The 26,764-nt window shown below is 49.1% G+C and overlaps 1 protein-coding gene across 3 annotated transcripts in view; it reads right to left on the bottom strand.

The window, feature by feature from the left end:
• Nucleotides 1-6,961: 6,961 nt before the first annotated feature.
• LOC106744568 (cone-rod homeobox protein) overlaps nucleotides 6,962-26,764 on the bottom strand; it is a 67,383-nt gene continuing 47,580 nt past the window's right edge. For all 3 annotated transcript variants that reach the window (XM_014619461.1, XM_014619462.1, XM_014619463.1), the window contains exons 3-5: nucleotides 22,842-23,047; nucleotides 15,508-15,923; nucleotides 6,962-9,823 (exon numbers count right to left, since the gene is read on the bottom strand). In XM_014619461.1, the coding sequence (XP_014474947.1) occupies nucleotides 9,325-9,823; nucleotides 15,508-15,923; nucleotides 22,842-23,047 (1,121 nt within the window). In that variant the 3' untranslated portion in view covers nucleotides 6,962-9,324. The remainder of the gene's footprint in view (nucleotides 9,824-15,507; nucleotides 15,924-22,841; nucleotides 23,048-26,764) is intronic.

The raw sequence follows: 26,764 nt of genomic DNA, 5'->3' as shown, positions 1-26,764 counted from the left end.
CGTACGCGCACTCGGCTACTAATCTTCGGCCGTTACGCGGTTTCGTTCGATGAACGTAGATTGGATAGCGGGCCATCATTTACCCGGAAACACACACCGCGCGCACCGTGGACACACCGGCGGACGCGGGCGGGAGGAGCGGCTGTGGTATGCGCGCGTACACCGTGACAATTATTAGGATGGCAATTACAGCGGCGATACATGCGCGCGCGGCTATGCTTGCTTGCGGGCATACATGTATATACATATATACATGTATGTATATGTACATATATATATATATATGTGGGGCGGCGCACCCCACGCGCGCCCAGAGCGAGAAAATCTACCCGGATACCAGGAAACAGACTCAGGTGCGCTGCGCCGGCCGGTATTGAATTTATAATTCCATTAGGGACCGCGCCGCTCCCCGATCATTTTCGCGTCTTCGCCTTCCGCGCCCGCCACGTGCCGCCGATCGAACCCGGCCACCGTCGTCGTCCTTTACCGTCTCCGTCTATTTTCGGCCTCGTTACACAAGTAGAATCCGAAAATTCCCCGCCACCTTGTCCCCCGGGCCGTCCCACCGCCGCCGCTCCACGATGTGTCCTTCTACTCTAATTAAAATCGTCGAATTCGGGAAGTGCGTAATTACGTTCGTCGTCCGTGGGAAATGACGTAACGATCGAGGAGTCTTCTTGCGGAAGGATACGGAGGATCTCGCGATCCTTTGCAGGAATTTTGCTTTCAAGTGGTTGCGAGAAAAGCTCTTTGATTCGCCGATCGGTTTGCTAAAAATATCGCTGCGTGGGGAGGAAGTTAACATGCCGGGATTAATGAGGTTATGAGGTCAACGATAAGGAAGCTCCAATACCGATGCTGATATAAAGCTTGATTCACAACGATCCATAGTAGGCTGGGAGATCGGAAAAAGTGGTAATAATTTGAAGTTTAATTGGATTGTTATCTAAAGCTATATTTAGTAATTCTTCAGTTTAGTACTTACCAATCTGGTTTAGTAATTACCAATCTGAGGTCAGATATACGGAATTTAGAATGGAAGATTCAATATAGTGGATCGAAATGCAAAAAATAGTTGTACTATGATATTGACTTGTTTTTATGGGTTTTCGGAGTTGCCGAACATAAATCCTGGGTCAGAATTACAAAATTAAGAAAAGTGAATCCAATATTACAGACCAAATGTAAAAAAAATAGTCGGATTTGAATGTTGCTTTGTATTTATTTAAAATGAACACTATTGTGCTAATTTGTAAATTTTTTTTTTGTGAAAACGGACAAAAATAGGCATGATTTTCTGAAAATACTTGTAAATGCGCATCTAATGATACCTTACTTTCAGCAGTTATCTGCGATTATCAGGTTTCAGCAGAACTTCCATAGTTTTAAAACTACAGTATATTTTAAAATAATAAAGTGCTGTATGTCTATCGGTTTATCGTCAAAGTTCCAGTAGATATTTTAAAGTAGTTTATGTTTTATAATAACAAGAAAATTAACAGATATTTTATTCTCAAATATGTAATAAAATTAACGACTTTTTTTTCAAAAATAGAATTAATTATACAAAAATTATATTTAAAAAATTCAAATGTTTGCTATATGGACGATAATTGTACAACTATCATTTTGGATAAGAAGAGCAGCGTATTATAATAGAATGCTGTTCCACGCTATTTTCGAATCGAATTTTGCCCACCTTTTCAGGTTTGTCATCCTGCATAACGAACGAAGCCCACGTCGTGGAGTAAAACGAATATTTAATCTCGTTTTATTTGTGAAAAATTAGAATTTGAGGTAACTCTTCGAAAGGAACTTTTTCGAGATATCTTTGACTTGTCAATATGCCGAAATTGTCATCGCTGGAATAACAATGACCCGAAGCAAACTGACACGACGAGATTCGATGAGATCGGTGAGTGAACTCCGATTCCGATACCGATATAAAGCGCGATATTCGCAACAAGCAGGCGCAGGGAATCCGCGACGTGGGGTAAAACAGGAACGGGAGCGAGAGCGAGTTTTTCCCGCGGGCGGGATTACGTCGATCCTGTATACGTTACACGTGAACCAGATACGTCGATCTGATCTCCCGTAGAGTCGAAGGAGAACGAAGGAACGGCCGCGAAGTGGATTCGAAAATTGAAAATCATTGCGGCTTCTGATCCCCTTAGTTTCGCCAGACAACCTCAATAAATTCTCCGCTCGCCCTCGCCCGTGGCTTTATTCTTTATAAGGCGTTATATCGAGGGAGGAACCAGGATCCTCCGTTCCTCCTCCTTCTCCCGCCGGCTCCTTCCTACCGCGTCCTTTGTCCGGCTGTAACTTCGGCAAACCTCCCTCTTTCCCCACGGGTATAACGGCGTATACGCTATTAGCGTCGCAAATTGCGTGAACGTCGATACAGTTTGGGCCGTTCGAATTTCGTGATTGCGCGTATTGTTGCTACCTTTCTTCAATCCTCAATTTATTCACACGTGGATTATCACGGTAGATTGTCATGCGTGACAAAAAGTTAAAAAAGAAAGTACGGAAGCTCTCAATTTATAATATTCCTATTATTCGACATGATATAATAATAATTAGTCGTTACTTGAAAATTGTCTTACACGAGACACTCAGATCTGAATTTAGAGTCGGATCAGAGTTTTTCATACGAATCGTAATGATATGTGTGACGTCGACATTTGTACATCGCGAGGCAATTCTGAAAAGACTTTCGCATTTAACTTGAAATTCAGACCTGAATATCCTTACTCGAAACAAGCTTCCAGTGAGGAGTATTAATGCAGCCCTAAGAGCCGAGTGTATATTTGATATCTCTTCGAGGGAATAGCGATATAAAGCGCGAGATCCTTGGCGCTCTTTTTTTTCTCCATTTCGTAGCTTTAATTGCGTTACAACGTTTTCTCGAGAGGTGGAATAAGAGAGTCCGCGTTAAAGTTGAGAAAAGTGCCGGGGAGCTTTTAAGATGAAAATTGGAGCATTAGTTTTAATACTCTTCGCCTCGTTAAAGAATAATAGACGAGAGTATGCGGTTAAACCGGTTCAGCGGGCATTAGACAAATCCAGTGGAGACTCTTATCTCATTAATCCCTCCTCCACCCTCCCGAAACGTATCGAAATTCGCGCAATTCGAGGATGACGCGAAGCGTCTATTTGCGGTCGCGGCTCAACGTGAAATCACTTCTCGCAAAAAGTGGAAAATCGAAGACCCGAAGACTCCGTTGGGGAGAATATCGTTGACACGTAACTGAATCGCGCGAGATACGGTGAACAAGAGCAATTCGCGATATATTCGCTAACTTATCTCATCAGCTTCCTATTAGCTACACATTTGTAATTTGTTACATACGCAGTAAAAATTTTTCTGAAAATAACGGTCCACTGAAATTTGTATGTTACTTAAATCCGAGAATAGTCACCTGGGGTCATTTAGACTCCAATTAAAGGTCGCTGTTATTAACAAAGCATAGCATACCATCGATTGCCCTAAGATTTATTATTATTTAGGGACATTACAAATGTAGATTTACCTGCTACTTTTTATAAGAAAGTGAGGAGAAGCCAAGAAAAATTTAAGAAACGTAATATGCACGTCAAGCGTTCGCGTGAAAGAAAAAAAAAATAAGATGACTATTCCCGGGTTAACAAGGTGAATATGTTAACCCTTTATGGGTTAGTAAGTAACACATCAACAAGGTGAATATGTTAATTTAACGTACATTCCTGTACTTTTCAGCATATTCCCGTATTAAAGTAACACGCATATTTCAGCCGACCGTTATTTACACATAATCTACTGCCGTGTAGTTATACACACCAATTAACGAGACGCGGCGATATTGCAGCCACCGGTCGTCGGCGAGCCAGCGTTACAACGGTGTTAACGCGGATAAATAGCCCAAATGGCCGAAGATCGCGCCGCCCTATAAACAACAACAATCGCCCGCAGTCTCTCACGGTGCAGTCTCTCGCGGCGTGGCAAAATGGCCTTATTTTTCCCCTAATTCCATCACACCGAAAGTGGCGACGCGGCGGCGGCCGCGACGGCTGCCGCCAGCGAAGCCCAAGTAGAAAGACAGACCGAAAGCGTAGCTGCCGGGTTCTGGAGCGCGTTTCTCAGCGGCTTTGACATGCAAATTGCCTGACAATGAATTTCGTAAAACCTTTTACCGCGGAGTGCGCTTCGCGAGCGGAGGCGCGCGAGGGACTGGCGGCGCGGGGTCGCAGCGAAAGAGAGAGAGAGAGAGAGAGATAGATAGATAGAGAAAGAGTGAGAGAAGGTGGGGGATGAGAAAGAGAGAGACAGAGGAGGAGCACCGGAGCATGCCTTCTCGTGCACGACCCCACGCATGCATTGGCGGCTCGGGAGACGCCAGACGACGTCGCGGTATTAATCACTGTCTACCCGGCGTCAGGCGGAGCAGCGCGGCCTCCCGTCTTCTCGTCGGGCGGGAATCTCGTGATATCCGAAAATCAGTTACTCCGGTCCGATTAAAACGACGTGGTAGCGCGCGGTCGGATTGAGATTGATTCGCGGCACGAGCGACGAAACGCGCTCCATCCCGCAGCCGTCTACCGATTGCGGGAAGAGAGAGAAAGAGAGAGAGAGAGAGAGAATAGTGAGATAGGTCGTAAAAAGGAAATAGTTCTTTCCATCACCTCCCACCTCCCTCTTCCGCCCTTCTTTGCGGTATACGATCGTGTATTTTTCGAACGAATTCGCCGCGATGCTCGGCGTCTGGGGGTAAACGTGTTTTCTCTCTTTCTTTCTTTCTCTCTCTCTTTCTCTCTCCCTCTCTCTCTCTCTTTCTTCTCTCACGTATTGCCGTATCCTGCTCCAAGTACTTAAGTAAAACAGAGGGAGAGAGGAACGTTAAGCGGGCGAGCTTTCTTTTTATTTCTCTCCCGCTGACGCTGACTGGTTTACTTTTCCCAAGTAAAACCGATCCGATTCCATTCGCGTTCGTCGTACCGCGGAATGCCATTTCGCCGTCGAATCTACGCGCCGCCCGTTTCTCGTGCCAACAGCTATCGCAGCTATTTTACCCGCATCGCCGTGAAAATCGCGTCCGCCGTAAAAGGGATACTCCGGGCGCGTTGTCTGAATTGTAAAGGACCGCTAACCGGACGGGAGTGGGAAGAGAAAGAGCGAAAGGTAGAGAGAGAGAGAGAGAGAGAGGGGGAGAGAGACGAGGAGAGAAAGATATCCGCAAAATCCGCCCACCCGTTCCGGCGAGTTACGAGGAACGTATCGGGATAGGTACGGGAGGATCAATCGGATTTTTCTGCGGCGCGCGCGAGCCGCGCCACTCCGCTATCTCTCTGCACACAATGACGCGAGAGCGACGGTACCGGCTCGTTGAATCCTGGCTAGCCACGTAATGGGTATCGAGAGACATCGTTAAGCGTCGATCGCCTCTCCCAAAGTGGCCCGGCGCCTTGATTCAACCCTCCCTCGACTCTCTCTCTCTCTCTCTCTCGCTCGCTCGCTCGCTTGCTCGCTCTCTATCTATCTCTCCCCATCCCCCGCTTTCCACCCCCGCCGACTCGCAGCGGGCAAGGGTGCTGTAAGGCTATGTCGGTGCGCGTTGGCTATAGATCGCGATGGAGTCCTCGGAGGTGGTGGTGAAGAAGGCGGAGAGGAGGTGGAGGGAGGAAGCGAGGAAGAAGCGAAAGCGAGCGAACGACGACGACTACGGCGAGCGGTGGTGGAGGAGGAAGACGCAGGGGTGAGAAAGACGGAGACAGAATAAGAGAGAGAGAGAAGGTTAAAGGAAGGTGGATGCGCGGAGGTGGAGAGGAATGGGGGATAAACCATGATGTCGTTGATTAATACGGTTTACCAGTAAGTGTAACGGAGTGTGCAGAACGCGCGCTCGCGTCCGCCCTCCGTCCCCTTTCGCCTTCCACTACTAGAACGACGCGACGGCTGCTTTTCCTCTCTCTGCAACCACCACCTCCGACGTCTCCACCGCCACCACCATCGCCATCGCCGCACACCACCTCCGCGCGCACCGTCTCCGAGCGGAAGCGGAGGAGATACCTCCCTCCACCCCCGGCGAAATTCGTTGCACCAACCGGGAGCCACGTGCCGATCAATGGCGTCTTGCCGCTGGTTGGTCGAGCCAGGAACAACCCCTCGCTCGCTTCTCCGTCTCTCCCTCTCGCGCACCGCCGCCACCCTCGCCTACTCTCTCTCTCTCTCTCTCTCGCCTCCTGCTCGTTCTCTTCCGATGCTCCCTCGCGCCCCTCCGCACTTTCTCTCCTTCCTTTTTACCCCGCGCGAAGGCTCACCGCGTACCCTCGAGGAGGGTTGATCCCATAAGAGAGGGCGAGCTTTTCTTATGAGGAGCATTGATTGCCAACACCCTCCTCCTTCCGCCACCCACCCACCTCTCCCGCCATCACCCTGGCTCCCCCGCGCCCTCCCTCTCTCCTCGTTGTGCCGCGATCCGCTTCCACCTCCTCCGCGAGGACGTCTCTTTTCTCCTTTCGGCCGCGCGCGCTCCGCCGTTGCATTATTTCTCCCACCTCTGTGTTTTTGCCCTCGCTCGCCGCGGCGGCGTTGTCTCCCGGCTCTCCTCGGTTATGGGACAATTATTTGTCTGTATGGCGAGAGCGGATGTTTCCGCGACGAGACGCGCGATACGACGCCGCCCCCGGAATGGCATTGCGCCGGGATCGAATCGCGCGAAAACGTAATCCGCGATACGCGCAATCCCGCGCGAGAACGTGCCGCGTAACTAACCGGGGGTGAGTCGGGGGAGAGAGCAGACCTCTCTCGGGAAGGACCGAGCGCGGAGAAACGCTCGCTCGGCTCCCCCGCGTTCTCTCACTTTGCTCGCGCGCAATGAAACGCGCAAGGAAATTCGCCTTAATCCAGGTGTTACGTAGATCGTAACGCTGCGGCTCGGGGGGAGGGGGAATGACTCGCGAACACCAGCAGAGACACTCGTCATGAGAGAACAAGTTTATTCGATATATCGCTACCACAGTTCTGACTACACAGTAATCGCTACCTTACAATATACCTTTTTTTTGTTCGTTAGACTATCTTCGATTACCACTGACTGTTTATCAGGAAGGTAATATACAGGTTTCTACAAACAACTACGTCCGCTTCGCTTCTACGCTTCTCCCGCGAAATCCAGAGAAATTACGACGTAAATGGAATTATTCTCGTCGAATTTGCCGGTAAGCATCAAACCGAATCCGTTCCGCCGTTTCCCTTCGTTGCGCGATCGCGCGATCGCTCCCTCTTTCGCTTCCTCACTTTATCCAACTCCCCTCTCTCGATCCCAGCAGTCACGATACTGGATTCTATTTGATGATTACGGTTAATCGTACACGTGGCGAAGATCTGAAATCGGTTAATGTCGCCGGGTTGACCGGCGAATTTGTGTGTGTGTGTGTGTTTTTTTATTTTTATTTTAAGGCATATAAGAGTAGTAGCCGACTCGAGACGAGTTTCTTCGCGTTACTTGCAGAGGGGGATTAATAATCGATATAATCTCGGCGAGATCGATAATCTCGGCGATTCGTAGACGGCAAAGAATAAACGCGAGGGGTGTCGTCGCAGAATCGGTCCGTTCTGTCGAGACACGTGTTTCCGATGCTCGGGAGATTGCGTTACTTCGTCGCTCAGCTCCGTGTCTGACCACATACCACACTTTTTCCACTTCGTATCGCCGGTCGAAACTTTGCCAAGGTGAAAATGAAAACACAACAGCTTCGTTCACGCGCTTGTTTTTTTTTTAAGTCACCGGCTGCATCGGCAAGGAACTTTCCAATGGGAATTTCAGTTGGGAAAATTTCCAATCGACCGTGTAATTCCTAAAACGAAGCACAAACGGTGACGAGAGGGGGGCCGTCACGTCGCTTAAAATCTCGACTTCCCGAGATTATATCGGTATCGGTACACCCGTTCGTGGTGAATGTTACAACGGATGCGGATGCATACTCGAGCTCGTTCGCGTGGCGGCACGCGAGCGAATCGGCCGATCGAGCAGTTGAATATACAGCGCATCAGGCACGTGTTGGTCCGTCGCGTCTTCTTACTCGCGTGGAAGGGAACGAAAGTACTCCCGCGAACCCTTTTTCGCTACGTGTCCCTTTTCTCTACTCGCCGGGCCTCACCGACGCGTCGTCATTTCCGCGTCATTCCCATCGTTCTCGCCGCGCTCACTATTATTACTTTTTTTTTTGCATTATGTACACAACGTATCGCGACGAATTAACATTTCGCTTACGATATACGTTCGTAATGAAATTCGAGATGTCGGAAATCGCAATCCGTCAGCCCTTTCCCGTGGAACTTTTCCTCTCTCTCTCTCTCTCTCTCTCTCTTCCTATCTTTCACTTTTGCAGAACTTTCTCTTTGCTATAAATAACGGACTTGTCAACTTCGTTATATTACGTCTGGAACTTAACGACTCCATCGTGGAAACGTGATAGTGGAAGTAATAGTAGTAGTGGAGTGTGATGTGAAATGAGTTCGGTTCGCGAGGCAATAAGGCAATAAATAAACGAGCACTCCGCATAGAATGGAGATTCGAACGTTATCGTGGATTAAATATATGCGAGAGGAAGGGTTTATGTGTTGGTGAGTAGGTACTACCGAAGATTATCGTGATGCACGCCGCCTATTTACACTGTCCGCGGTTGTAACAAAGTGATCTGCGAGATTGATCGACTGGGTGCTGCCTTATTCGACGCTTGACTTATTGTATACGAGTATCAGTGCGCGGTGTGTCTCTCTCTCTCCCTCTTTCTCTCTCGTTTTCCGGTTTTAGTCGCTTGGTAGGTAAACTCAGCTCCACGTGTATCGGTGACAAAGCAACGCTCGCGAAGGGAAATCCAAGGACGAGAAGAGACGACTCCGCGCAAAACCGCTTCACCGAGCGAGGCGGACGACGGCACAGCTGGGTGTCTCGCGACGGTGCGGGGAAACGAATCGTTCCTTCGGAATCGAGATACTTACACTCGTCTTCTGCCCAGACCGTCGGTAACCACCAAGATCGGGGGAAATGCGACAAATCAGGATGCAATCGTAATAAGGAAGTCACTCGTGACCGGGGATTGAGAGCAGCGCGACGAGTCCACCTTCCGACGCTGCAGACACGGGGGTCTCTCCGGTCGCTCGGCGATCGGAACGATTTCCAAGCGAATTCGACGAGTCGCCGAGCGACGAAATCCAACCGATTTCACCGCGTCCACGGCGTCGAAATCCACGACTCACCGGCCAGACCGGACGCGCGATTCGCGAGCGATCGCTTTCGACTACACCGTGTCTACGAGGCGACGACGGCTCCGGTGATCCTAGGGATCCTCCTTGGTGGTGGGCTGTATCTGGTGCACTACGCTGGGCAGGTGATGATGATGATGGTGCTCCGGTCGCCTGGAGAGGCCCAGCAACGGCGGCAGCAGCGGCAGGGGCAAGGGCAGAGGTAGGCCGCCGGGGAAGCCGGCGAGGCCGCCGAGCAGCGCCGAGGCCGTGGAGTGTTCCTGCGCCTTCCTGCGCAGCTCGGCCAGGCTGTTGCTGCGGTGGAGGTCGGTGCCGGTGCCGGGCTTGCAGCAGCCGCAGATGGAGCCGGGCCAGCCGGTCGGCGACCAAGAGAGCATCTCTTGCAGGCTACCCGGCCGGTGCTCGCTGCTGGTCCACAGCGACGGTGTCGTCGAGGTCAACGACGTCGACGCCGCGCTGCTGACCACCTTGTTGGCGAACAGCGGCGGCGAGAACTGCGCGGCCAGGTGCGGCGAGAAGAAGAGCGACGTCGGCGGCTCCACCGGCCTGAAGCCCGCGCCTATTCCCGTGGTGCTGGAACAAGTCAGACGACGGGGGCAGGGATGAGTATCGTGTGGGACTCTCACGCTCGCCTTCCAGTGGGTAGATTTCAAAGTATTAAGTATAAGTATTAGTATTAATATTAAGTATCATATTTTTAAGTAGAGAGCGCGAATATGTAAATAATAGAAAATAAGTAATAAGAGAGGCGTAATAATGAGAAAAAGGGGCTCGAAACGGGATTGGGAATATTGTGAGAAGACAGTTTCTCGTTTCTCCGACGCGAAATTCTCGCGTTTGGATAGTCGAGAGTCTCTTGGCGTAATGGTGTGATAAAGTGAGGTTTTGATTACAAAACGCTCGTCTTAGAATTTAGATTCTTTTGATTAAAAGAAGAGTGTTATCTTCTGCAGTGTGTCGTGTTAAAATATACCGTGTTTAATCTTGCAATAGTTGAGCGGACGACAGGTGTCATCCATGCGCGTTCAAATATATTTCCCGAAATATACCGACAAGCATCCATTTTGCACCTCCGTGTATTTTTCAGTCAAGGACCGCTTTCGTCCATTGCGGGAAATTTAAAATAACCCACGTTCAGATGCGCAGGGTCGTTGTTTTTTTCTTTTGCGGAAGAGCGCGCAATAAAACCATCAGAATGCCAAACATGTACAAATTGGATTTGTCCAGAATATTGCAATTATGTATGTAACACTTGCTTTGAAAACGATAGATTATCTATATGTCGTATCTTAATGTTTAAACGGGGACATCATTTCTAAAACAATGTTAATCTCCTCGCAATTTGTTCCCAACTTATTTTTTGTCCTTAAATTGAGAAAAAGAAAAATTGAGTGTGTGCTTTTAGTTGTGTTTTAAAATAACTTCTTTCACGATTGTTATTTCCGCATAAATAAATATTATTACTTTCTAAAGCGACCATTTTATTGAAAAGGTCAATTTGAAATGAAGGACACTTGTCATTCAAAGGTTAACGTGTCATATTCCAAGATTCGTAACAGTCGTTGCTCGAGACTCGTCTCAAGTGAGATAATAGGATTTTAATTTGGAATTCGATCTGCGAATCTTTTCCTTGAATTGTGACTGCAAATATAACGTCACACTTGTCGTGTGATTTAATCGTGGGACTAATTCTAACTTAAAATCTCAATAACGTGAGTTTCAAGTAACGTTTCTAAACAATACGGAGCTAAATACGCGACGAAAGTATATAATTCGCTGTTTTCAACCCGTCATTTTCTCACTCAATTCTCATATCAACGTCAACGGCACGGTTCGTATTCATACCCGGTTCGCATGGTGCACGACGTTTCAATCGACACGCCGGAAACGATCTTAACTCGTCCGCGAATTAATGCTATTTCAGGCACGGGCGCGATTATCGCCAAAAGGACGTCGCAATTTCGCGCGATTCCAACTACCGGCGTATCAACGGGGAGAAAGCGAGAGACGGACGAACGGGGTGCGAGAGAAGGAGTGAGACCGTGAGAGGGAGAGCAGGAAGGATAGAGAGACAGAGAGAGAAGGAGCCGCAGCCTCGCAAGCGCTAATCCGATTAGCACGCGCGATGTTCCGCATCCTCCGAGAGGAGCGGAGGCTGCTTTGAGGCGCTGATGATTATCTCAAATATTAATCGCAAATATTGTTTAATTAATGTAACGAGCTCGAGTCGGTGCTCGAGTCGGAGTCGAGATCGAGGATAGAAGAGAGAGAGAGAGAGAGAGGGAGGGAGGGAGGGAGGAGGGATGGCGAAGAAGGAGAGGGAGAAGGAGGATAGGACGCGCACCGGGGTGGGCAAGAGTTAGGGCAGACAGCCCACGGCATTTAGGTCGTTAGTGGGGGAGGCGGCGGGGGTGGGAAAGACGCTGCAGTTCGTCGGCAGGCCAGAGTAGCGGATTTCAGGTGGTTGCCGGAGGAGGGAAACGGAGGGGCAGGGGGGTGAGTGGAAAACCACGACGAACGGGGGCGTCGGAGGCGGCGGCGACGACGCCGTGGAAGGTACAGTGGCGGTGGTAGCGGCGGCGGCGGCGGCGAGAGGAAGAGCCGAACCGCGGTAAGCGCGATAATTAGCGGCAATTAGCCGCGTAGTCTACCGTGCACCTTGCTTACGTGCGCTCGTTTGCCTTTCGCGCACACACACGCGCGCGCGAACATGAACATACACACGTACAGATATACACATCATGTTTAGTCGCGTATAAACGCACACCGAGGCGCGTGCAGCGACGACTACGACGCCTTTCACGTGGTGGACGAGGATCGCGTGGGTGACCCGACGCGACTTATCGATGCACGCGTATCACTCGGCCGCCTTTTATCGACGCCTTTATCGCCCGGCACTTGAGCCCGGGTGTCGGGTTACGAGGGCTACAAAGGGTGACGAAGGCTGAAGCCGGATCACGAGACGACGCGGTAAGATTGATACCGCGTCGCCCATTCGGGACGGACGATTGGTTATTCGATATTTTTCCGAGATTTTCACCTGTACACATTGCGTGTGCCTCACCGATCCCCTGTATCGGGAGGTACGCGATTTTTAGACGCACACATGTACGTATAAGATTGAAAATCGCGTAAGTAACTCGGATGGTAAAGCACACATGACGCGATGTGTACAGTCGGCGTCATATATATCGTGTACCATTCCATAGATTGGAAAGAAACGCTAGAATCACAGGTGAACGTGATTACTTGTTTCCCAATCTCTGAAATCAAGTAATATTTTTCTCCAAATTTAAGTATATTCTTTAATAGCTCGTACACGAGGGAAAAAGATTAGCCGCAGTAGTATAAATTAGTTGTAACATGTGAACACTTAAAACTCTAGCAGCTTAAGCAGCTTTGATTAAATTCAATTTAATTAAATTTCGCTTAAGTAGCACACTCTTGTGCCGCAGCAGCAAACGTTCTATCGTAAATGTCATTTAGTAAATTAAAATTGTTCAACACTGCGATCTTTAACCCGATGTATTATGTATAAAGTTGAAATTCGCGTAACCCCGTCTAGAAAATATAACACAATATACCCGGAGAAAAGGAATTACAGCTCTTCATACGATACAACCGAAACTTCGTTACCAGACCTCACTTTTCAGCTATGGAAGCTAAAACCTAAGGACAAAAAGGGTCGATTAAATTAACTCGATATCAATTGTATTATATGGGCAGCTAATTTTTACCTGTCTGAGCTAGATTTTAACGATGGAATTCTTTTTTCCCGTCGTGTACATGACACCGTACACAGATCAGAGCCTTGGAGCTCTACGCAACGTTGCACCCCCTTGGACTTCATCATTTCTTCCGGGAAGCTCTAAAATGGTATAAAGCTTCATTCGCAAAGCCTCCAGTGTACATTCCCCTTGGCACCCTTGGCTCTTCGTTATCGACCAGCCCGTAGTAGCGCGCCTCTCGATGTAATTCTTCCTTCATTTCGCGCACGGCAGAATCGCGCGGGACAAAAGAAACGCGCGTCTCACGCGTTCGCGCGACACGCTGCGCTCAGTTCGGATCCGCAGATCCGCCCCTGTACGCCACGAGGAGAGCAAGAAGCCTCTCTCTCTCTCTCTCTCTCTCTTAAGGCAGCCGAGGAGAGGTAGTAGCGCTAAGGTAAGAAGGAACACGGAGCTTATACAGCCGCTCCCTCCCCCCCTTCCCCCGTGGCCCCTCGTGCTCCTCCGCGCAGCGCCGCGGCCTCCGGAGGAGCTACCGTGCCTCTGAATAAATGATGGGGATATATTTACGGCGAGCGGTTTTAAATAAATTACAACTGCGGGGACGGCGAAGGAGTATCTTCCTGCCGTTTCTTCTTTACCTTTTCCCTCGACCCCGCCGGTCTGCCCCCCTCCCCCGGTCGTTCTCATCCCTCTGCCTGCCTGCCGCCGCCCCTCGCGCTCGTCGTCCCGCCGACGGTTGGGCGGTGTGTCTACCAACCTCACGGTGTATTACGCGGCGTCTGCTACGTTTTTCGGCATTGTTCCCGCTGCCTCCGCGTCGATCCGCGGAGACCCCGGCCGTCTCGTCTCGGGGATTATAAACGAACGCGCGGAAAGGCAAGATCGCGAGCGGGATAAATCGCCCTCTCCCGATATTCCTCGAACGCGCCTGAGACCCTTTCTATGAACGTGTGTGTGTGTGTGTGTGTGTGTATGTGTGTGCGTATGCGAGCGGCGAATATACACTCATTTGCAGACAACGATTCAAACGCTGGTTTCCGACGCATATGCATATGCGATATTCAATAAGAAAATCTATCTTCTCAGTTATTTAAGAAGAAAATCTTTAAAGTCTCCTATCGCTGCTCTCTCCGTTGGCTGCGTTCCAAAGTGTGTCGACGGAGAAACGTTGAAATTAGGGGTGGAACCGGCATACCAACGCTGCGTTCCGGTATTAACTGCCATTACTGAAAATCTCTGGTATACGTAACGTAAACTATAGATTTTTCAGTACTGAAAGTGAATATCGGAACGTAGTCCGAAAGTACCCCTTTCACATCGGTATTTTACGGTGCTACACCGCGACCGAGGAGGACTGGAATTTTCGTAAGTACCGCACGGAAAAAAGGAATCAGCTGTCCGTATAAAACAGTTGAAATCTAGTGTTACCCAGACCTAGATTAGAGTTATCACAGGTGCGAAAGTTAAAAACTAGAAGGGTAAAGAGAATTAAAAATCACCCTAAAAATTAGTTAAATTAACTGAACATTACAATTGTATCATACGGACGGCAAATTTTTACCCGTCGGAGCTAGTTTTAGCCGTGACAGCTAAATCTTCCTTTCCGTGCGGTATCGCGCAAATTTCGATATGCCATCGATACCGTTGCTGAACGTCCACAATAGCGGTATCATGAAAGTACAAATAAATACAATATCCCCGTATGATCCCGCTGGCCATAAAACAATTTCGATATTCAGCCCGTGATTCAAATCGTTCTGTACCCGCGATTCTCCCTCTCTCTTTCCTTCCCCTCTTTATCTCTCTCTCTCTCTCTCTCTGTTTTTCCATCCCCCTTGCGGAATACTTCATGTCGTAAAAATATTTTTGACACGCATCCGTAACTATCCTCCGAGATATCGCGAATTTTCCTCGCCTCGGGGCACCATCGAACATCCTCGCCAATCGTCAACTTCTTCTCACCCCCTCGCGAAACTCGCGTCAACTCGCCCTCAGCGCGCGAGCCGTAAACATCGACGACGTCGGTTCGGCGAAATGCAACCTTGCGACCTCGATGTCGCCGTTCGTCCGCAGCGAGAAAGAAGAGGATTGCACTCGCACGCGCGCTCTCCTCCACCGCTCTTCATCCGCCGCCTCTCGTGGAAGCTGCAGTTTAACGAGGCGACGATTATCGCGATTATACGAGTGGCGATGACGACGCGACGCGACGCGCGGAAGAGGTCACGGAGCGGAGGCGAAGCGGGAGGGAAGAAGCTGGCTTAACCGGTGAACGTCGGGAGCAGCGTCGTCACGAGGAGTGGTGGTTTAATGGCGCGTATCGAACATCCGGCCCGGCGTGTTCAGCGGCGCTTGCACCCGCTTGCTGAAATCGTCCGGGAGTTTATAAGGGGAAGATGTGGGGCCAACGGTACACCGAGGGCGGCGGGAGGGGTGTCGGGAGCGAGAGAAAGAGCGCGCGAGAGAGAGAGAGAGAGAGAAGGAAGATGTTTCCTAAAGACGTAAATACAAACGAAGCTAAGAGCTCACCTCTCGGCGGGCGGTCCGAGGCCCCCCACGGTGCTCGCTGGCGGCGGTGGCGCCCTTATGGGGGTCGGTGGTGGCGTCGAGACGCCACCCAGGGACGGCTGACTCGGCTGGGGTCGAGGACTGACCGAGGCGGAAGTCGTGCTGGGACTCCTGGAGCCGCCGCCACCCTCCGGCACGGCGTCCTCCGTGTCGGCGGCGCTGCTGCTGGTCGTGCCTTCTGGGTCGTTTCCCGTGGGACTCGGGCCCGCCGACGAGGACGTCGGCGCGGTTAATGTTGAGGATTCCACGTTACCACCGCCACCGCCGGAACTACCGCCGCCGCTGCCACCGCCGCTGCCGCCGCCTTCGCGTTTGCGTTGCTCCTCCTTCAGCCGCTCGCTCTTACGCCATTTCGCGCGCCGGTTTTGGAACCACACCTGTAAAATTGCGCCGGCCACGGTGAGGCTACGGGTCGTTGCTTGCTTCTGATCGGTGTTGGGTCACGCGCCCACACTTAGCAGCATTAATGCGATAACGCACCTTCGGTTTTTCGGGATGATTTTCATTTCTGATTTTGAATATCTTCGAGTGAAACTTCGCTCGAAAAGGTGTGCGAGAAAATGATCCTCGAGGTAAAAATTAATGTTTCTCATGTATAAGCAAGAATATTATAATTTTCTTAGAAGATTCTTAATCCGGATTTGAATCTACGCAAGCTTATTTGTGCACCTAATTTAAGACTGAAAATCTTCTAAGAATATTATAATATTCTTGCTTTCGAAAACATTCATCATTGATTTGAGACTATTTCTTTTCTGTATAAAGTGATAACCGAGTCACTTGTAATCGAGAAACTTTTCAATCATATGAATTCCTCGCACTTTGAGTCGAGTGAACATTTCCATTCCAAATTGAAAAGTGAATCTAATTTACCATCATTAAAATAAATTCACTCTAATCGATGTGAAACACTTATTCGTGTGGATTTAGAATCCTCCACAGGTTTGAATTGAATATTCACTCTTGTGATTTCGAGTGTGAAAATTTTCACCGTCGTTTAACATGAATTTTCACTCGTTTTGAATGACATTTCACTCGAAGAAATTTGGAGATTACCGTCTGCTTCGATTTTCATTATATTTCTTCTCTATCTGGAATCGGAAAAGTTCCGTTCAATTTTCGAGGAAAAATTTGTCTCTGTTGCGTTCAGTGGAAACAACTTATTCATCAACCGTAATTAATCGCTGTCGTTTTGTATAATTCTCCTCCACCACCAGCATTCGTATCTCCATCGTGAAATATGGCGGGTTTACAGTCAAAAGAAATATCTATCTATCGTTCTAAACTGAACCGAATTTCCTCACTGGTCCATGATCACTCCCCCATTAAAACAGATATTGAAGATGAGAGAGAAAGAGAGCAAGAAAGCGATCCTGTCGCATACACATGATGCACGATGCGGGAGGTGAGGGGGGGGGCCGAGCTACTGAAAAAACTCACGTCGCCGGCGGTTCGCGCGTAATTCTCTGATTCAATAGTCCCCCAGACGTCGTCGTGGTCGTCCGGGACGAGTGCGACGCTCGAGAGGGTTAAGTCTCCTCCGAGAGTCACAGAGAACCGAGCGGTCGAGGGTTTGTGGGGAGGGAGGGTGGAAAAAAATGAGACCACGCGGTCACCCGACGGTCGCATCCGCGTACGCATCCGACTCCCGTCCGCAAATGCGCAAGGATAATTGCATGCTGCCGGGGGTGGTATTCTGAGGCAGAGGAAAGCACGAGAGGGTCGCGGGAGACGGACGAACCTGCGGGGCCNGACGAACCTGCGGGGCCTGGGGAAGGGGGGGGGGCGAAGGGGGAATGGGAGACGGGCGCACTTTCCACCGTGCATGTTCAACGAGCCGACAGCAACCACGGCGGCCGAGTGTTTTTTAAAAAGCTCGAGTTCCGCTAACGAGGCTAACTTGACATAATACCAGCTGAAATAGACTTTATTACACCCACGCGGCTCTCCGCGATACTTTTGTGTGCGACGACGGCTGTATAATAACCGGGTTCGCGCGCGGGCGAATCTCACACCGGCGCCTTGGCTGGTGCGCGTCGAGCGCGAGCGCGAGCGCGCGCTATGCGCTGAAACGTCGCCGGTATCAAAATCCCATTAGGTCACAAAGAAAAGTTACCGCGACTCGCCCGGCCCCGTGTGGGTTCGTTCGAAAACTGAAATTGCAACGGGCATTTCCATAAAAAATGATATGTCTCGGAAACACGATGAAAAAGGTTATATACGAGAGAGAGAGAGAGAGAGAGAGAGAAAGAGAGATTCGATTAGAATGGAATTTATTCAACCCCGGGGTTAATAAATCCCTAGAACTCACGGTTGTGTTCGCGGTTATGTGATACATTTTTAGACGATGAGAGGTTACTGAAGGTTTAAAAGGCTTGAGAGGCGGCGATGAAATTAACAACCATCGTCAGATGGTTTTCATCGACTCATCGAATTTCAGTTGTATTATACGGACGGCTAATTTTTGCATGCGGAAGCTAGTTTTCGGCTGCGGGATTCTTCTTCTTCGTGCGGAAATTCGTCAGTAAGACGGTTAACGCCGAAAAACCGAGACAGATATCCGATACACCCATTAAAACGAGCCTGGAAAATGATTATCTTACGTTCGTGCGCGGAACTTCCGGCGTTGGGAGGGGGAGAATACAGCTCGGGGAGAACGGTTTAATAAAATAAATACGATGAGTACGACTCCCGCGGCCACGAAGTCGAACATCTCGCGAGGGGTGAGAAGAGGGGAACGGCGGCAGACAGGGAAATATAATAATATCCTAAGGGTTGCGGAAGGAGGGGGCGAGTAATAGCTGGGAACAAAGCCACGGTTCCGTAGGGACCGCCGCTAGAGAGCGGCGCTCTCCTCTCCACCCTCGCGATATATCTTCCACTCTCCGCTGTGTTTTTTTTTCTTTTTTCAATACGAATTTAATCCGAAATTCGCGCTGATAATGGCGTGACTCGACCTCGGTGAAACGGTTTTAATCGGTCGCCCCCTCCCCCTCCCCATTGGCCCTCAACAAACGGCAGACGTGTTGCTGTTTTGTCGCGGGATTACCCGACCGCGCTATCGCCGCGACGTGCTTTTCGCGCAGACTAAACGATAACTAACGATAACGCGGAGGGATCCTGTTGCGGCCGCTAAGTATGCCCGTTTAATTCCAAGTTCCGTTTTTCTTGTACCGGCGTAACGTCCCACGCAGACATTTTCCGAGATTCTACCTCGGAGAAATGACTCGGTAATAGCGGCTGAATCTCATTAGCTAGTTTGAAAGGTTGCTAAAAGTTGGCGATTAGAGGTAAAATGCATTTGCTACGAGATATAACTTCATTAGATGAAATTATCAGCATGAATAGCTGAGATTGGCTAAGTTAACTGTGCTCTCTCTTTGCTTTCATATTAAATATAAACGATACGAAATATGTTTATAATCGGCGAAGTGGTGTGGTACCTAATTAACCGTGATTGATTCACGATCCAGAGATCTCGAGTTAAAGTCCATCGGTACTCAGGCGCGTTTTTCAAATACGATATAACATTAAATCTCATTTGTCGTTCGCGACACGCGTCCAGAATACGGCCGCAGGCATGCGAAGATTGCGCAGAATGTTAAAAGCCAGATCGCAGCGAATCTCTCTCTCTCTCTCTCTCTCTCTGTCTCGATTACTCTCGCCAACCAGGCTGATAAAATTCCTATTTTCCCACGCGCTCGCTCGCTCACGCGCCGCGTTCTCCAGAGGGGTGAAAGCGATGCCGCCGCCGCCGCCGCTTTCCGTTTGAAACGACTGATCCACGTTACCCGTATCTCCCTTTTACACCTCGCAACGTCAAAGGAGCGTAGATAACCGCGTCGGGGATAATCCGGCAAATTTTCGGCCGCGAAAAATAGGAAAAGTGCGAGCGAGCGAGCGCAGATGCGAGCGGCGTTTGACGCGGCGCGACGCGGCGGCGCGTCTAATTCACGCACGCCGGTAATTGCCACCTGTCCCGGTATACGTACGCACCAGCGCGTCCTTGTGTATCGTGCGATGTGCGCTGATGTGTGTGTGTGTGAGTGAACATGTGTCGGAAGAAGATACACGTACGCGGTTTCGCTCGCAGCTCGCTCTAGCCTGGTGTGCGACGACAACGAGAAACGCCGAGCGGTATGTACGTGCCTCGACGATACAGCGAACCCTCCTTCAAGCCTCCCCCCTCTTGCCCCCCTCGGCCTGCCAGTTCCCCTCTAGGAGGTTCTAATTGGAGCAGGAGAAGAGGACGGGCGCTACATAAACGCGCCTATTTGTCCATTATTCCAGATTCCCTTTGTCTTCGCTAATGAAACAATGAGTCTGCGCCGTAATTGCGTCACAGCCAGACCAACCGGCCCCCCCCTCTCCCTTCCCTTCCGCCCCTGCCTCCAACCAACTCTTCCTCCCGTCGTCGTCGTCGTCATTCGCCTCTTCGCTTTCCTCCCTTCTGTCTCTTTCATTGTTGTATGTACATACTGCTGTCTCGCAGAGAGAGAGAGAGAGAGAGAGACGTTGTGCGCCCAGCCTCCTCCTCGGTTCCTCTCGTAATCCGCACAATGCACGCCAGGCTGCCTCCCGGACTCTCTGTGATCGAGGATCCTTCGCGAGAGTCGGGATATTAACGACAAGAGGAGAGGGGGAGGGAGAGGGGTGGGGAAGCGTGAGGGGTTTTGGGTGCGAGTGTTCCGGGTGTTTGCCGAGGTGTGCGACAGGCAGGTGCGACGTCGGATTGAGTTCCCGATGTGGCTCTTTCAATTAAACGAGTCAGACACGGAGAGGTTCTCGACGTCGCGTTTCGATGGAACGCTCAACAAGCTGAATGCCGTGACGGCCGTCAACGACCGGGGCTGTGATACTACTATCGTGTCTCATTAAATTATCAGGCTCATTAAGTAACGTGCACTTGACGTTGCGACAGTGCTGCCCCGTGTGTCGTTCCTGATATAAAATATAATTAGCTGTTAATAAAAGGCTCTTGTTGGCCCTTCTTCCCTTTCGTTTCTATTATCAGAGCTTCGGACTGATTTTGTTTATGATTAATTGCGCTCGAAAAGCCGATTATACAGATATACGCGTCGCGAATCTCATTTAGTTGCCGTAATCCCGGTAATTCAATCGTCAGTCAAACTTTTCAGTCAACGTTGAAGAAAATAATCAGCATATGACGTTATAATTCCGGTCGATTAAATCGAACGAGAGAATAATGCGTTTCGTCATCGAACGCTCTCTGTACGTCCTGTGGAAGAAAACGCGTGGTAGAGAAAAAAAAATGAGCGCGTTCGCCGATAATCGGCGATCCGTTCGGAAAATCCGGCGGAAACGCCTGACGAAAAGTCGACGGCGGCGGCGAGAAATCAAAAAGCCGCCATTGGTAACCAGATATCCTGCAGATGTTCCGACGGGATTTTAGGCGGGAATCGCTGTTACTGCAGGGATTCTCAGCGCGAATTACAGCGGCGCGAGGTAAATACGGCCGTGAGGACGGTAGCCAAGAGTACAAAGTAATCCCGGAGATTACCGGCTTACTCTGTCAGAAGATTACGTCAGGTCGAGGGTGTCAGCGCGCCCCTTGGGGTCCGGGGGCCTTCTACCCCCTTTCCCTCTATCCCGCCGCCCTTTCCGATGTACACCCCTCTGTACACGCACTCTTGCTCTTACGGCGCAACATTACGCCACCGCGCGGCCAGACAATCGATCATCGTCGCGATCCCCGCGACTCTTTGCAGATTTTTTCTCTCCTCTTTTCTCCTCACACTTTTCTTTTTTATTACTCAATCACTGCGCGAAAAACTCAAAGATCTCGTGCCGCACCGGGAGAAGCCCCACTAAAATCACACGCTGAAAGAAAAGGTGCTAGATTCAAGTAGCATTTCTGCCGAGGGCTGATGGAGTGATTGTTTCACTTGGACTAAGTATTACTCGAGTGTAGCGTAAATAAAAGAAAAGAATGTGCTGTTACACGTTAAAGTGATATTTGCTCAATCCAAATAAAAAATAATTACACTCTTTAGCAAATGTTCATTTGAATGTAGCACTTTTCTCTTTATATTCGCCTTGAGTTAAATTAACACAAAAATTAACACAAAAATCTGAGTGTTTGGAACATGAAATGGGATATGTTAAATTTAATGTAAAATTCGAGGTATATACATACATATATATATATATATATATATATATATATAAAATATATCGGCGAACGCGCTCATTTTTATATATATATATATATATATTACATATATACAAAATATAATATATTTTTCGTGTTCTCTAAATTATAAACTTCACGAATGATTAGACTACGAGGAGGAGGCGAGGAAGGGGCGACACGGCGGCAAAAGCTAAAAGCAGAAACGACATCTCGGTATAATTCCGTTGAAATTCTGCTTCGGATCGCGGAATCCGGTTTGCGCGTATTTCCGCGAAATAATTATTTTGATATTAATGAAAATTAATTATGAAGGCGCGCCTAATATTTCCCTGTGAAAACATCGGAAAACACACAGGGGCGCGTGCGCGCGCGCGCGCTCGCGCGCTGAAAAATGCGCTCGGAATTTGCTGTAATACTTAACGCTTGACGGAGGCGAGCGAAAAAAGGAAGGAGAGAAAGGAAAAAAGGATATTACCGGGCTGCCGCGCGTAATTTTCTCATCGTATTAAAACGCGGAATCCAATCTCAATGCGCTGAGACGCATTAAAAGATTAAGGCCGGCGCTGCCAATGCACGGCGGGCGCGGGCATGCGAACGTTCTCTCAAGTTTTAATGCACGTGCTTTCACGTTATCGAATAAACGTGATTATACACAACGTGATTAGCATACTTTTAAGTAACCCGCTTTAATATATCCTTAAATATAATGCAGCGCGCTCCTCTCTCTCTTTCTCTCTCTCTTTTTCTGGAAATTTATTCGCGTCCGCCCTGCTCGCTCTATAATAAATCTTTTTATAATTTAACGCGATTACAAACCCATTGTGTCGGATTATAATAAGCTACTTCGCGCGGAGGCAACGTTGAAAGCAAAGTAAGAGCGAATGAAAAAGGAATGGTGTCGTTATTAATGACAATTAAGATTAATACGTGATTTTCGCGTATGGAATATCCTCGAGCTCCCTTTTACCGTTCGCCGGAGTTTTCAATACGTGCGACTGGAAGAAGGGAGGAGAGTCGTCCGCCAGAATCGAGAAGACTCGGGAGAGTCGATCCTGATCAAACCGATGTAATTAAACGGACAAACGAATTCGGGTGATGAACGCCGGTAACACGATCGCTCGCGTATCGCTGTCGCGCTCACCTGAACTCTGGCCTCCGTGAGATTAATCTTCATCGCCAGATCCTCGCGCGTGAAGACGTCCGGATAGTGAGTCTGCGCGAAAGCGGACTCGAGCTCCTCCAACTGCTGCAGAGTGAAAGTCGTCCTGTTCCTCCGTTGTTTCCTCCTCACGAAGGAATCCTCGCCGACTCCGTGCAGCGCCGGGTGATAGGCGGAGTAGCTGGTGTCTGCAACGGAAGTCGAAGACGGATGAATAGTAACCGTCCCCCGTTTCTATCGGGTGTGTATCGAAAAACGTTGGCCGTGATCCTCGATTCTTCTAACTCAAGCGGGGAAAGTCTCTCCAACGACTGATCACAGCGATAAGAATAAGGAGAATCGACGAGTGTCGCCAAATACTGCCGAGAATATTTTGGAACAATTCTTCGCTTTTATTGCGTTCAAATAAAATTGAAATTCAATTCAATTAAAACTTTTCATTTTGTATATATTAATTTCTCGAGCGCCGATTGTACGAAAGTTTCGTTAATAAATAATTTCTAAAAAATTCTAGATAAAAATCACTTGGGAAATATATATAAATTTTTTTTCATATTTCGTTTTATCGGCCCTTTATTGCTAAATAATTGATTTCCCCGATGCAAATTATTGTAGTATAATTATACTTATGCACAACTTAATGAGATAGTATAATAATGACGGATATAATCGATGACCGTGACCGGCAATCAACGGTGTCGATAGAGAAAAGCACGGGGGGTATCGTCGATCGGAAAAATTACTTCGACTTGGGACGGATCGATCGCCGGCGGCGAAGTAGGGCGAAGTTTCGCCTTTTAATTCCTGACAAATTCGAATTCGCGAAGTACCGCACGGCGGAACTTGGCTCGGGTATTCCGCATATTTGACTGTGCTTGACTGGGGTTTGAGGGAGTCGAGTTTGAGAAACTCGATAACTTCGGAAAACTTCCGAGTTACTGACAATCTCGCGGAATTTTCAAATTTATACGCGCAAGTAAGCGCTATCGCGGGATAAAGTGATCAACGCCGTTAAATAGCGGCTTTCTTCGCCGGCCGCTCGGTATCAACTTGTTCTCGTGCGCGACTTAAATCTGTCTGCGCCTGCGCTTCCAAAAGAACCAAAAGAAACAGAAAAATAAAGACTCGCGCACGACGATTTCATCGCGATAAGGACTTGAATAAAAATTCCTTCGCGTACGATCGTTTCGATAAACGATTCAATTTTGCCCCTATCGCGCTCTATTACGGTCTTAAAACGCGCACATTCACACACACACAAGTACTCTCTTTCCCGCGACTGCAATTACGCGAACGGCGGATCGCGTTAATTAAAAATATTCAGAAAACCGTAGTCGGCTTCGATCGCTCGCTCGCTGGCGTGCTCACACACACACACACATATACTCACATACACACACACACACATGTACGAAGCATCGAAAAGTGAAACGCCGATATCAAGGCATACCGGTCGAGTACGCGCGCATACAACGATGAGACAACGTACACGCGCGCGCGCGCACGAGGTGGGAGCAGACGTTGCGAAAGCCCGGAACCGCTCATCAATGATGCAGAGCAATCAGCGCAATTAATTACCGCGGCGCTAAGCCGAAGCTTAGCGAAAAACACAAATTAATTTCCTAAGCTCATAAAAATTCATGCCACTCTCTCTCCACCACCCGGCGGTCCTCCCTCTCTCTCTTTCTCTCTTGTTCGTGCAATATCTCTTCCTCCCTCAAACTCTCTCTCTTTCTCTGCCTGTCTCTTTCTCTTTCTCTCGCACCCTTTCGTCCTCCCGAGAGAGAATGATAACGGTGACGAAGAGAAAGCGAGACAGGGGAAACGAGAGAGAAAGAGAGAAGAGGAAGGGAGAGAGAGAGAGAGAGACAACGACGGACGTTGCACTGGTGTTGCGCCATCAACTGCAACCGATGCATCCGTGTATAGTTGCATCCACAGGGACGCATCGAGACTTCGTCCAGGACACACTGAATTTTCATAACTGTCGCGGACGCAATTATACCGTCGAACGAGCGCGCGCTTCTCTCTTTCTGCCTGTCTCTCTCTCTCTCTCTCTCTCTCTCTCTCTCTTGCTTCCACGGCCGCTACGAGATCCGCCGTATCGTTTGCAAAATTAATATTAACGAGGATTCGCGGGGATTTGCGCTCTAAGCCGCACGCGAAAATAAACGGCCGGCCTGTCCGCTGATATTTTATCAGCGTGCCTAACGACGTTGCCGCCGACTCGCGAGAGCGCGGCTCAAACTTCGGTCCCCGGTGTATGATGATTATCGCGCGCGGATTTCGCCTGCTCCTCTCTTGCGCCAATTGTCCTTGCGATGCCGAAATACGGGTCACCCCCGTATTTTTTCTTCTCGGCGCATGAGCGGAGCCGTGAACACTTCGAGTCCCGTCTCTCTCTCCGAGTGACCGAATAATGTGAGCGATCTCACTTTGCGATTTTGAGCTTATTTCTCGCAACGAGACCTTTCGATTTTGAATCACACGAGATAAATTTTGTCCGAGGCGGAAGTACTGTGTAAATCCCTTTCGAGTGAAGGAAGAGTTCCTGTTCATTCCTTATCGCGCGCTGCGAGGGTTATCTTCTCATTTCTCAGCGTATCGGTAAGCAACGAGCGTCGTTATTGTCGGCGAAGAGAAAGAGAAACAGAGAGAGAGAGGGAGAGTGGAGAAGAACGAATCGGGCGACGACCGCGGCGGCTAAATAAATTTGCCGGTGCCCCAAACTGAAATCCACTCAAGATCTTAGATTAGAGTCGGGCCGAAGTAAAGCCCGGATCCAGACAACTCGTACAACTCATCGAGAGTCGGTCTGATCCAATTTATTAGTATACCACGGTTACGGGAGCGAGAGAGAAAGAGAGAGAGAAAGAGAGAGACATCGGGACTCCGTTGGGCAACCTTTGCGCTCGGGACGCGCGCGAGCTCGACTTCTTTTCACGACACGCTTCGTCGTCGTTGACGTGCGCTTTGTTTAGCGCACGACACAGAAAAACACAATGGAGAGAGTGAGAAAGAGAGAGACCGATCTCTCTTTCTCTTACGTGCGCACGAGGGAAACAGAGCACCGTTAATTCGCGCGTGTCGATTCCTAACGACACGCGTAAAATCGCACGTCCAAGCACAAGCTCCTCCGATTCGCGTCATACTTTCCCCGAGTTCTTGAAGTCGTATTTAATGAACTCTTAAGAGAGCAATCAATCGCCGAGATCGCTGAATCTCAATAGTTGCACTAAATTTTTACGAGTTGTACTAAATTTATATCTCCGTTTGTGGCGATTTAATTGCTCTCTTTGTACGTCTTTAATAGCAACGACGTGTTGTTACTCAATGTCGGGTATCTCAAATATTACCTGAGAACCCGAATCTTCCGGGTAAATACCCGGATATTTCTCCAACCACCCGTACATGTTTGGGCACTCAAATACTCGAGTGTGTTCACTTTATTTCTGTCTTCTGATCACTTCTTCGAAAAATACAGGAAATATCTGACGAATCGTTTGATTGCGGCCTCACCTTAATTTATTTTTATACGCGGATTAGCGAAGGAAATCTTTTTACGTAATATAAAAAAAACACATGTTATCCCACTGAGAATTTTTTTCATTTACATGTAGTTGTTCAAACGTACAAGATATTCGAGTTACACCGCACCCCCCTCCCCCTCCCCCCTCTCCAGATGGTTACACGCCAACATCAGAACGAAACCGCTCATAATTCTAATTTAAATTCGTATCATCGATTTTGCGCCGAGTCTCTGTTTCTCTCTCCCTCTCTCTCTCTCTCTCTCTCTCTCTTTCCCCCTCCGCACATTTTCTCATGCGTGTACACGCGGGGGAGGGGGGGGGGGGGACGGATAATTCAAAATTATTTTAAACGCGGGTCACGCCGCCGCATGATCG

Source organism: Dinoponera quadriceps, unplaced genomic scaffold, assembly GCF_001313825.1.
Source record: "Dinoponera quadriceps isolate SergipeBrazil2010 unplaced genomic scaffold, ASM131382v1 scaffold1339, whole genome shotgun sequence".
NCBI lineage: Eukaryota > Metazoa > Arthropoda > Insecta > Hymenoptera > Formicidae > Dinoponera > Dinoponera quadriceps.
Note: the sequence above shows the minus strand (reverse complement) of the source record. Positions and strands in the feature narration are given on the sequence as shown.